The 12,850-nt window shown below is 43.1% G+C and overlaps 1 protein-coding gene across 1 annotated transcript in view; it reads right to left on the reverse strand.

The window, feature by feature from the left end:
- Window positions 1–789: 789 nt before the first annotated feature.
- pkd2l1 (polycystic kidney disease 2-like 1) overlaps window positions 790–12,850 on the reverse strand; it is a 34,801-nt gene continuing 22,740 nt past the window's right edge. Inside the window, exons 8-14 of the mRNA XM_055647170.1 lie at window positions 11,906–12,087; window positions 9,531–9,651; window positions 5,642–5,740; window positions 4,659–4,780; window positions 3,167–3,284; window positions 1,405–1,538; window positions 790–1,260 (exon numbers count right to left, since the gene is read on the reverse strand). Of these exons, the coding sequence (XP_055503145.1) occupies window positions 1,068–1,260; window positions 1,405–1,538; window positions 3,167–3,284; window positions 4,659–4,780; window positions 5,642–5,740; window positions 9,531–9,651; window positions 11,906–12,087 (969 nt within the window). The 3' untranslated portion in view covers window positions 790–1,067. The remainder of the gene's footprint in view (window positions 1,261–1,404; window positions 1,539–3,166; window positions 3,285–4,658; window positions 4,781–5,641; window positions 5,741–9,530; window positions 9,652–11,905; window positions 12,088–12,850) is intronic.

The following is a 12,850-nucleotide window of genomic DNA, read 5'->3' on the forward strand; positions in this document are numbered from 1 at the left end:
CTACGATTGAATAGTGGAAGAAACTCAATTGGCTGAATGGCCTAATTTTCTCATATGAACTCATGAACATGAACTAACTGAGTAAAGGTATATCTAAATGTTAGCATATGTTTATGTAATTGGAACATTTTCCCAATTACATGAATATATGCTAACATTTTAAAATCAATTGCATTTTGCAGTCTTTTCTGAGATTGTTCCGAGATAAATGATAAGTAACGGGAAATAAAATAATGAAAAAATCGACTGTAATTTGAAGACATCTACCACCTGTATCACACATTGTTACAAGAGCCCAACAGAAACGCCAATATTTGAGTGTTAGCACAAGGTTGCTGCTTATTATTTGAGATTAAGTCGACATGGGCTGGCCAAGGCAAATCGGGCTGTGACCAAGGGAATTCTTCTTAATGATTTCAGTGTGGAGCCAGGTCAGAATCCCAGTTTCACTGCTTTTCTTTTCCCGAATGTTACAGTTTCTCACCCGGATCATTTTTTTCATCCTTGAAAAAGCAATTTGAGGGTTAATTCATGAGCAGTCAAATCGATGACATGCATTTGAAAGTAAATAATTCTCTGCAATATACGTTATTCATATGAACACAAATTCCCAATTATTGTTGAGGCTTCTGCAGTATAATGCCATGTTCTGAAGAACTCCACCTAGAACACAAGCCTTCTTTTATCAACCCAACCCCACTCATCTCCCTCACGTTTTCTTCCTCAAGCAGTTGAAGCAATATAAACCACAAAGGAGAAACTTAATTAACGATACCAGCAAATGGCTGGGTTTGTCTCTGTTTCTTTGCAGGTTTCTACTCTGCATGCATCGGGCTGGAATGACGAATGCTCCAACGAGACCCCATTGAATTATCAGACAAACTAATTGGAATGAGGAACAAAACTGCGGGCTGGATACATTTGTAAATCATGTTAGAAATGCTACCATGTGCACCAATGGAGCTCCACTAACGACAGGACAAACAGTGCAGCGTTTGTGTTTCGCCTTGCTAGCTTTGAGTTTAAGACCAACTCAATATTTAAAAATAAACCCATATCTTTCTTCCTCACCATTTACCAGAGAACATTTTATGAAGGAAGATAAGGTGAAAGGTCAGATTTACCTCTTTAACATTCTGTACGAACTTTCCCATCTGGTCTCTGTTTTTTTCTATTATCTCAAGTTTATCAGCGATTGCCTGAATTTTAAATATAATGTTGCTGATTGAACGTTCCATCTGGACAACTCGGCGCTCCATTCTGAAATAACATAATTATTATCAATACTTCATGAAATGCTACTGCCATCGAGAAAATACTTGACTAACATCACACATAGATTTTAATATAAAGGTTCACTTCATTTTATTTTTCGCATCTACCACGTCACCCCTGGATACGTACATTTGGAACTCCTCATTTGTCACACTGCCGTTTGTTTTTTTACTGCCATTCTTTGCATTTTCAGCAGACTGGTTGAAAACTGTTGATTTATCCTCGTTCTTCCCAAAGTTCTCTATCTCAGCATTCAGAGCAACCTATGAAAAAGAAAAATAGATATTAAAGTAATCAACGATCAACAGAATGTTAGTTTAATCCAGTAATAGCTGAATGCACAGTCATCAGAAATGTTACTCTCCAAATAATATGCAGTCAGGAAATCATTCAAATTTTACTTCTTTTAACATTTCATTTTTCAAGATCTGGGCATCACTGGCAAAGCCAACGTTTATTCTTCATCTTAATTCCCAACAGAGGCCGTGCTCTTGGCTAGGGGTACAGGAAACATCAAGGATAGTACGAGGGTCACCAATGAGACCCTATGGGAAACCCTGATTGATTCCATCACCCTCACAGATCAGCACCAATCTCTGCGTAAAAAATTCACCTCATTGCGTCCTCATTTATTGTCGATCATTCTAGATCTATTTCCTGACCTCAAACTATCTGCTATTGGAACAGCTCGTCCCCACCTACCCTCATTTATACGCTGGGAGTGGCGGCGCCTAACGGCAGCGGCTCGACTACAGTCGTCTGTCTTTTTTTATTTTTGTCTTGTTAAATGTATGTCTTGAGTTAGTTTTTTTTTTTTTTTTTTTTAGCTGTGTGTGGGGGGGGGGGGGGGGGGGGGGGCTGTGGGGGAAACCGTTTTAAATCTCTTCCCTGTGCGGGGACCCGACTATTCCCTGTCGGGTCTCGGATGTCGTTGGGCCTAACATCGTGGAGCCGGCGGCGACCTCAGGCCGGGACTAACCTGAGGGCTCCAGTTGCAGAGCCTGCGGAACTGACATCGTGGAGCTGGCCAACTTTGGAACGGGAAGAGCTGTGGTGGCGCGCGGCTGCGACCCGACTTTGGAGTTCGGAGGCACCGGCCGCAGACCCGGTGGACGGGAACATCGGGAGCTCGCAGGTCCCTGGTGGGAGACCGCTTTTCCGAGCTCCGCAACGGCGACTTCTCCCGCTGGAATCGCGGGTTTGAAGGACATGGAGCCGGGGCCTCCCAGCGCCCGGCGTGGCTTAAACGGCCTCAGGACTTACCATCGCCCGCCGGGGGCTTTAACACCGGAGCCCCAGTTCACCTCAACACTGTAGTTGGACTGCTGGACCGCGGGAGAAGGAACAAAGGGAAGAGATAAAGATTTTGCCTTCCATCACAGTGAGGAGATGTTGGAGACTCACTGTGATGGATGTTTATGTAAACTGTGTTAAGTGTGGGTCTTGGATTGTTTTGTAATGTAAAAAACTGTAGAAATTATATTTTGTTCAAACCTAGGTTTGAATGACAATAAATAGCATTCTATTTATCCTAACTAAACCTGTCATAACCCTGCAGAACTCCAGTAATTTTCTTTTCTGTTTAAGGAGAATGAACCCAGCTTTTCCAGCCAATCCTTGTACCTAAATCTCTCATATCTGGAATTATTCAAGTATTTTTTTTTACTTTCCCTATTAAGTTATACATAGGAAATCACATTTCTTTATAGTTTGTGAGTCTCACTGCTGTAGTTCAAACAAATCTGATGCAAGTGGCAATGAATGAATGAATGGATGCATGAATGAATGATTGAATGCATGTATGAATGAATGATTGAATGAATGAATGAATGACCCTCAAGGTTGCACATCATTCTTGGTGAATTAATGTTCTTGGAGCTAATTTCCTCACCTTCTTTTCTTCCAATTCGCTCTTCATCCTCATCTGCTCTTGTTCATCCAATATCTTATTATCATCATGGTCAAATCTTGCAAAGGTATCTGTGATCTCTTGATCAGAGTGGCCCAAGCTGAAAAATAATTGATTCTTGAATATGGAACCATTGCGCGACCCGTAACTAAACAACCAAAAGACTGGAAGGTCCCAGTGGGAAGAGCGTTTTGGGAAACCAATGTTTTTTCTGCCCAACATCACACCACCCACATGCCAGCTGAAGCTTGCAGGGTCATGACCTTCACCACCCAGCTTGGGCAGCACATCTTTCTTGTTTCATTTCGAGAGCACAAATCATGTTAGTATCCCTCCACACAGACTCCATCTGCCCTGAGCCAGGAGAACTAGCAAGAACTTGACAAAGATAAAAGAGTGTAAATGACAGTAACCCATAAACCCTGAGATAGTGGAATAATGATCTTCCCACCACATTGGTCAGTGTTGCTAACTGTTCTATACACGAGAGCAAAATTGTCCCTTTTATGAAATGACAGTGAAGGAAATCAATGTAGTATGCCTATTACCCTCACCATTTTTCTGACCTGCAAATGTTGGGTCCAGGGCCAATAGTCTTGACTCAATAGTCAAGAGCTTTCTGTCAATAGGGAGAATAAAGCACTGCAATCTCAGTACTGAATGCACAGATGAATTAAATCTATTTCGAGTCAACGCGATCCACTGGGAGGAATTCTTCCCGAACCCTGTTCACCATAAGCCCAATCCACAACAAATTTGCAGCAGCAATGTCAGGTGAACGTGCACCTTCAACTATAGTTTGGTTCAGTCAGGTGTCAAAGACTGACATTAAATGACTGAATTCTGCCAATGCTGTACTAGGAGAGATGGGAACATGCCATCTAATTAGTGTCATAGAGCGATAAAGTATGGACTTGGTCCCTACTTGCCCACATGTCCCAGCTACACTAGTCCTACTTGCCTGCATTTGGTCCATATCCCTCCAAACCTGTCTTATCCATGTACCTGTCTAACAGTTTCTTAAATGTTGAGATAGTCCCAGCCTCAAGTACCTCCCCTGGCAGCTTATTCCATACACCCATCACCTTTTGTGTGAAAAAGTTAACCTTCAGATTCCTATGAAATCTTTTCCCCTTCATCTTAAACCTATGTTCTCTGACCCTCGATTTACCTACTCTGGGCAAGAGACTCTGTGCATCTACCTGATCTATTCCTCTCATAATTTTAGACATGAATTTCTCAGCTGTTGCATTTCCATCATTGTTTAGATGCTGTTTCAGATTTCTGTTACTTTCATTTTTATTTTAATTTCTATTCCCAAGCCTGATGTTAATATATCTTGCACACACACGCAATGCATGCAAATTGGGAATTCTGGAATTCTGGAATATCTTTATCAATAATTTTCCAATTCTCCAGAAAAAACTATTCCATTTTAAACCTGCCCTGTATTTAGATATATTTTCAGCCTTACTCTTTGAGATGGTTTCGAAAAACCTCAAATTCCAGCATATTGGATCCATTCTGAAGAGTTTTCTGCACATCAGAAATTCGCTCTTTTTTCAGCTTCATTTTCATCAAAGCCTTATTGTAGCCCTAAAATTAAAGCAGGATATAAAAATACATAAATCTAGTATCTTACAGTTAATGAACAACAATGCTTGCTCATATTAAATTTCTCTACCCATTATTTCACCAAAGAAGTTAAAGATCGTTGTGACAAAAGCACAGAGAACCACCATGTAGTGGTAATATTCTTTGAACACTGACATCACAATATTGTCACAGTGGCAAGGAAGCTTTCAGCACATTGGCCTTCACCGGTCAGCGTAATGGATACAGATGTTGGGATGTTATGTTACAGCTGTACAAGGCGCTATTGAGACCAGTTGAAGTATTATATTCAGTTTTGTTCAACCTGCACTAGAAAAGTTATTTTTAATCTGGAAAGAGTGTTGAGAAGATTGCCAAGGATGCTGCCAGGACTTGAGGCCCTGAGCTATAGTGAGTGGTTGGGCAAGCTAGCCCTTTGAATGTAGAAGTATGAAAGGTGATCTTATAGTGGAGAAGTATGAAAGGTGATCTTATCTGTCTAAGATCATGAGGGAAATACATAGGGTGGATGCACAGAATCTTTCAGTAGAGTAGGATAATCATGAACCAGAGGACAGATTTGAGATTTAAGGGGAAAGATTTAATAAGAATCTGAGGGGCAACCTTTTCATACGAAGGGTGGTATGATTCGTGTAGGAAGAGCCTGCATGTGGGCTGTATGATCTGCGTAGGATGCTGGTTTAAACAAAAGATAGATACAAAAAGCTGGAGTCACTCAGTGGGACGGGTAGCATCTCTGGAGAGAAGGAATAGGTGACATTTCAGCGGTATAATTCTTTGACTCTAATGGTTTGCTTATTATTTTATTGCATAAAACATTGGTATTGTCATATGAAAACCAACCTGTTTAATGATGTCAGTAATTTGAAGTTCACTTTTCTGATTGGAAAGATCTGCTTTCACCTCTGAGTATGTATCATTTATAATGGCCAAGAACATATTCTGAAAGAAAAAAATAGTTAATACAATGATTAAATTAATTAGTATGAATACGTCTTCCCCTTCCATTGTGCGTATCTACAAAATTCTTACTCTGCTCCTGAGACACGTAAAATAAAATGTTTTGATTTTGCCCTGGACTATCTTGCATTGCATTGAGCAATGGACAGATAATGGGCCGGCTCTCATCATTACTTCGTCTGATGGACTATTCTCATTTTGCTAGGCTGACTCCTGACCTGTCAGCATCAGTGGTCTTCTAAGTGATCCATCCCTCATCCATGCTTGCAAGAAATCTCTTAATTTAATTTAGTTTAGTTTACAGATGCAGTTCGGAAACAGGCCCTTCGGCCCACCGGGTCAGCACCGACCAGCGATAACCGTTAACACTATTCTACACACAACTAGGGACAATTTACATTTATACCAAGCCAATTAACCTATAAACCTATACATATTTGGGGTGTGGGAGGAAACCAAAGATCTCTGTGAAAACTCACGCGATCACAGGGAGAACATATAAACTTCGTACAGACAGCACCCGTGGTCGGGATCGAACCCGGGTCTCTTGCGCTGCAAGCATTGTAAGGCAGCAACTCTACCGCTGCTCCACCGTGCCGCCCCGGATTAGTTGCTCTCGTCATCTTGCTGATCCAAGTGCCAAGACCTTCAGGCCATATCTTTCACCTCATGGTCATTCATTCTTGACGCTGTGAGGAAGCATCTTCACAACTTAAAGCATCGGCTACCTTGGTAGAACCATGCGGAAGATGACTGAAGTCTGGTGGCCTCTGCCTGCTGTTTCCTCCCAGCTGGGCTGGCCATGGATCTACAGATGCTTGGCTGTATTAAACCAGCTGTTGACTTTAGTTGATTTTGAAAGGCCTCTAAGGATTTAATTGCCATACTTTTCCACCAGGTTGATTTTTTTCACATGGGTGAAAGCACTGAGTTAATTTTCCACCTAGATTAAAATGCTGTTCCTACCTTTCTACCTTCCTACCTTATAGAATTTTTCGAGGATGTAACTAGTAGCGTGGATAGGGGAGAACCAGTGGATGTGGTGTATATGGACTTCCAGAAGGCTTTCGACAAGGTCCCACATAAGAGATTAGTATACAAACTTAAAGCACACGGCATTGGGGGTTCAGTATTGATGTGGATAGAGAACTGGCTGGCAAACAGGAAGCAAAGAGTAGGAGTAAACGAGTCCTTTTCACAATGGCAGGCAGTGACTAGTGGGGTACCGCAAGGCTCAGTGCTGGGACCCCAGCTATTTACAATATATATTAATGATCTGGATGAGGGAATTGAAGGCAATATCTGCAAGTTTGCGGATGACACTAAGCTGGGGGGGCAGTGTTAGCTGTGAGGAGGATGCTAGGAGACTGCAAGGTGACTTGGATAGGCTGGGTGAGTGGGCAAATGTTTGGCAGATGCAGTATAATGTGGATAAATGTGAGGTTATCCATTTTGGTGGCAAAAACGGGAAAGCAGACTATTATCTAAATGGTGGCCGATTGGAAAGGGGGGGGAGATGCAGCGAGACCTGGGTGTCATGGTACACCAGTCATTGAAGGTAGGCATGCAGGTGCAGCAGGCAGTAAAGAAAGCGAATGGTATGTTAGCTTTCATTGCAAAAGGATTTGAGTATAGGAGCAGGGAGGTTCTACTGCAGTTGTACAGGGTCTTGGTGAGACCACACCTGGAGTATTGCGTACAGTTTTGATCTCCAAATCTGAGGAAGGACATTATTGCCATAGAGGGAGTGCAGAGACGGTTCACCAGACTGATTCCTGGGATGTCAGGACTGTCTTATGAAGAAAGACTGGATAGACTTGGTTTATACTCTCTAGAATTTAGGAGATTGAGAGGGGATCTTATAGAAACTTACAAAATTCTTTAGGGGTTGGACAGGCTAGATGCAGGAAGATTGTTCCCGATGTTGGGGAAGTCCATGACAAGGGGTCACAGCTTAAGGATAAGGGGGAAATCCTTTAAAACCGAGATGAGAAGAACTTTTTTCACACAGAGAGTGGTGAATCTCTGGAACTCTCTGCCACAGAGGGTAGTTGAGGCCAGTTCATTGGCTATATTTAAGAGGGAGTTAGATGTGGCCCTTGTGGCTAAGGGGATCAGAGGGTATGGAGAGAAGGCAGGTACGGGATACTGAGTTGGATGATCAGCCATGATCATATTGAATGGCGGTGCAGGCTCGAAGGGCCGAATGGCCTACTCCTGCACCTAATTTCTATGTTTCTATGTTTCTATAAAGAAAACAGGCCCTTTCCATGCAACTTGGCCTTACCAACCACGATGTCTACATTATTCTCACTTTCTCACATTAGGCTCACATCCCACTACTCCTTCCATATTCTTGTACATGTCCAAATGCCTTTCAAACATTGTAGTACAGGTAGTATCTGCCTCAGCGCCCTCTTCTGGTAGCTTGTTCCCGATCTTCATCACCCTCTCTGTGATAAACTACCTCCTATGGCAGTTCATTAAAAGGTTTTTCTGTTTTTAAACTCACTTTTAAACAGTTTTTCTCACCTACCAAATGCTTTTTTATCTACCCTGCCCATCTTTGTTGCCACTTTCCTGCCCATCTTTGTTGCCACTTTCATGGAGTTATGGACTTGCACACCAACATTTATTTGTCCATCAACACTCCCAAGCTCCCTGCCATTTATTCTACATGAATTACCAGAATGTAACCCGTTCAAAGTGCATTACATCACACTTTTCTGTATTAAATTCCATTGGCCATTGCTCCGCCCAATTTTCCAGTTAATCTGTATTTCTTCATCAGCTATAATCATCAGTGGTTTGATTTTATCACAGGGAGTGGTTTGGGTGAATGGTTTGATGCATTCAGCTAGATAGGAGAATATACAACTGGCATCTGCTCAAGCCTTGGAAACGACTGAAGATCACATCTCAGGGTTGCCTTGAGTCCTCACCTCCGAGTTTATGGACTATTCGTTTAGTGGGTGGCCTTGCCACCAGTAATTCAACATTGCAGTTGATCAAAGAGCAGTTGTTAGATACCTAACTCCATTTAATTCCACTCTGCTCACCCCACCCCAACTCTCTACTTCCAGTGACCTGCGTGGGTTTTCTCCAAGATCTTTGGTTTCCTCCCACACTCCAAAGACGTACATGTTTGTAGGTTAATTGGCTTGGTATAAATGTAAAATGGTCCCCTGTGTGTGTGCAGGATAGTGTTAACGTGCGGGGATCGCTGGTTGGCGCAGACTCGGCCGGCCGAAGGGCCTGTTTCCGCGCTGTATCTCCAAACTAAAAAAACGAAACTAAATTAATATGAGCCAAATGCAGGAAAATAGCTCAGGAAGGCAACTTGGTTGGCAGACCAAGTTGGGCCGAAGGGCCTGTTGCCTGTTATCACTCTATGACTGACAATGTGAAAGAGAATGGTTTACATGGAGAAAGAGAGGGAATATGATTCATTGGATTGCTCTGAGAACCAGCATGGATTTGATGGGCTGAATGGCCTCCTATGCCAGAAGGAAATATGGTTACCTCGAATAAAGTCAACCAAATTTATCTTTTATTTTTTCCTAGGACACATAGGCCATATTGATGCCCTTTAGTTCAGCAGGAATATTTAAACTTCAACGTAATAATGACCCTTATCTTATTCATAGCAACTTAAGATCCATCATGGTGTTCTGACTATCTCTGACATTTCTAACCATGACCTTCAAATTGACAAATCTCTCTTCTTGCGTTTCCATCATTTATATGTGATTTAATACAAGGTGCAACTTACCAGCAGAACAAAGAAGACAAAGAAAACGTAGGTGACAAAATAAATTGGACCCAAGATTCTGTTGGCATTGTCTATCTCATCAAAGTTGAAGTCCCCAAGGATTATTCGAAACTGAGTGAAACTGTTAAAAGAATTAAAGCAGAATTAGATGAAGAAACGCAAATAAGTATCTGATTGAGTTTTCCCTGTGGGGAGTGGATAAACCATGGCAATACAGAGCCAACAATGTCCCAAAATATGTCTCTACTACTCCATCCCAAGCTGTTCCTGGAGTTGCCCCAAGATCAGTCACCACCGGTCTGTGGACAGCACTGCTTATTCCAACTGGGATATAGACCCCACAATGTCCCATGAATATTTCCTCACCATCTCTTGAATTTCCAAACTGAGATGGAAAAACAATATGTTTCTATATTGGCTGGGGTCCTGAAATTTGGTTACCCTGTTGCTTCCCATTCTTCCGGGTGATAGAGTGGGAGCAGCATGTAATTCCTTATCTGACAAGTGGAACATTTAAAAGCTATACGGTGACACGTTTGGGTCAAAGTGTTGCAATGAATGTGACCAGTAAGAAAACAATTCCAAGGAACCCTGGATTTCATGGAATATTGAGGATTTGATTAAAAAAGAGAGCTGAAAATATCATAGCACATAAAATGGTGGATGGAGTAACTCAGCAGGTCAGGCAGTATCGCTGGAGAACATAGAAAGGTGCTGTTTCGGGTTAAGACACTGCTGCAGACTGATTGTAGGGGGGAGAAGAAAGCTGGAAAAGGGGAGTGGCAGGACAAAGCATGGCAGATTGACACAGGTGAGGGGTTATTTTGACTGGCAGGTGGTTGGAACAAAGTCCAGAAATAAGAACAGTAGGTGTGAGACGGGATTGGGGGGGGTGGATGTGGTTGGTGTAAATAGGTGAGTGTCCCAGGTGGGGCATAGGGGAGGGAAGGGATGGGGGGGGAGAAAAGTTGGAGGTGGTGGGGGGGGAGGGGGGGGGGTTAGGGGGGGGGGGGGGGGTTAGAGGTTGCCTAAACCTGGAGAATTTATACTATTGAGTTGCAAGCTACCCATGTGGAATAATGAGGCGCAGTTCCTCCAGTTTGCATGTGGCCTTACTCAGGGAGTTAAAGTGCTTAGCAACGGGGAGATCCGATATGATCTGGCGGACTGAGTGCAGATGTTCAGGGAAACAGTGCCGGGTCTACGCTTGGTCTCGCCGATGTACAGGAGGCCACATCGGGAACACTGGATGCAATAGATGAGGTTAGAGGAGGTGCACGTGAACCCCTGTCTCACCTGGAAGGACCGCTGGGGTCCCTGGAAGGAGGAGGTATAGGGAGACGTGTAGGGAGGTGTAGGAAAGTACCTGAAGGTGCGGTTTGAGTGGGAATGGATGAGTGAACCACACTGTGGAGGGAGTGGGCTCTGCAGAAGGCGGAAAGGGATCGAGATGGGAAGATGTGACTAGTGGTTCGATCACGTTGGAGGTGACAAAAATGTCGATGTACATTGTGTTGGATGCGGAGGCTGGTGAGGTGAAAGGTCAGGACCCTATACTTGTCCCGTCTGGGGGAGGGGGGAGCAAGAGCAGAACTATGAACACATAGATGCAACTGAGGGCTCCATATGTAACAGAAGGGTGAAAACTACATTTACTAAAGAAAGAGGACGTCTCGGATGTCCTAGATTGGGAAGTGTCATCATGGGAGCAGATGGGGCGGAGACGATGGAATTGAGGGTGGGAGAGGCAGGGTGGGAGGAAGTATAGTCCAGATAACTGTGAGAGGTGGGAAGTCCAGGTAACTGTGGGAGGCAGTAAGAACTGCCATTCCTGTACCCATTCTGTCCTTTCTGTCCTGAGCCTCTTAACCCCCCTTCCCTCCCCTCCCCATGCCCCCCCTGGCCACCCACCTATTTCTCCCCTCCGCAAACCCCACTAAAAATTGTCCAGCTTTTTTCCTCTCTCTGGCATCATATTTAGTCAGGCATTGTGTTGATAGTAGAGATGAAACAACCCATGTAATATTGTAAGTACAGACCATCCATAGAAACAAACTATAGTTCTTATTGTCGGTCAGATACTGCCAAACACAGTGGATGCCTTATTGCAAACCAGTGGCTGTTTTAACATTCCAGAAAAATTCTAACCATATGAACAGTCTTATATATAATTAACAATTTCTAATTGAAATCTGTCAACTAAGTCCTTACCATCCCCCCCCCCCCCCCCCCCCCCCCCCCCCCCCCCCCCCCCCCCCCCCCCCCCCCCCAATTTACTAGAGAGGATAAAGACTTAACCGGTTCATGATTTTTGTGGCTAAGATGACATATTCATCAAATAATTTATATATGGGCTGAAGCAGTACAATACTCACATGCATTTGAGGAAGGTACTGAAGTTTGCCACTTGGGTTCCAAACAGAAGATATCCCAACTGAGCATAGGCGAAGAATACAATGAAGAACATGATTGCGAAGCCAAGAATGTCTTTAGCACATCGTGCCAGGGTTGAGGATAGCTGAGTCATTGTCTTGTTAAAACTAATATATTTGAAAATCTGATTGAAATAAGAGAAATATTGAGAAAAGAATTTCTGTAATTAAGATAGAGATAAGGTCATAACAAACTCTGTTCCTATTCATTGAATCATTCCCCTTCCCTGAGAACTAAACTGAGACTGAACTTTTGGCCTCCTAATTTGAGGAAGGACATTATTGCAGCGTAGTTTCAACAGATTAATTCCCAGGTTGGCGGGACTGACATATGATGAAAGAATGGGTCGACTGGGCTTGTATTCACTGGCATTTAGGATGAGAGGGGATCTTATAGAAACATATAAAATTCTTAAAGGATTGGACAGGGTAGATGCAGGAAAAATGTTCCCAATCTTGGGGGAGTCCAGAACCAGTGGTCATAGATTAAGAATAAGGGGTAGGCCATTTAGGACTGAGATGAGGAAAAACGTTTTCACCCCGAAAGTTGTGAATCTATGGAATTTTCGGCCACAGAAGGCAGTGGAGGCCAATAGGGCTATAGGAATCAAGGGATATGGGGATAAAGCAGGAATGGGGTACGGATTTTGTATGATCAGTCATGATCATATTGAATGGCGGTGCTGGCTCGAATGGCCGACTACTGCACCTATTTCCTATATTTCTAAACCCAAGCTCTTGTTGAGTAAATTGCCATTTTTGACTCCAAATTGTACATCGGATCACATACAGGTATCTGTGCCAATATTAAGACGGTCTATTTCCAATTCCATTACATGACATTACTTAAGCTCCTTCCTCAACTGTCTCAGCTCACCTGCTACTCTA

The sequence above is a fragment of the Leucoraja erinacea genome, chromosome 15 (genome assembly GCF_028641065.1).
Source record: "Leucoraja erinacea ecotype New England chromosome 15, Leri_hhj_1, whole genome shotgun sequence".
In the NCBI taxonomy this organism is placed as follows: Eukaryota; Metazoa; Chordata; class Chondrichthyes; order Rajiformes; family Rajidae; genus Leucoraja; species Leucoraja erinaceus.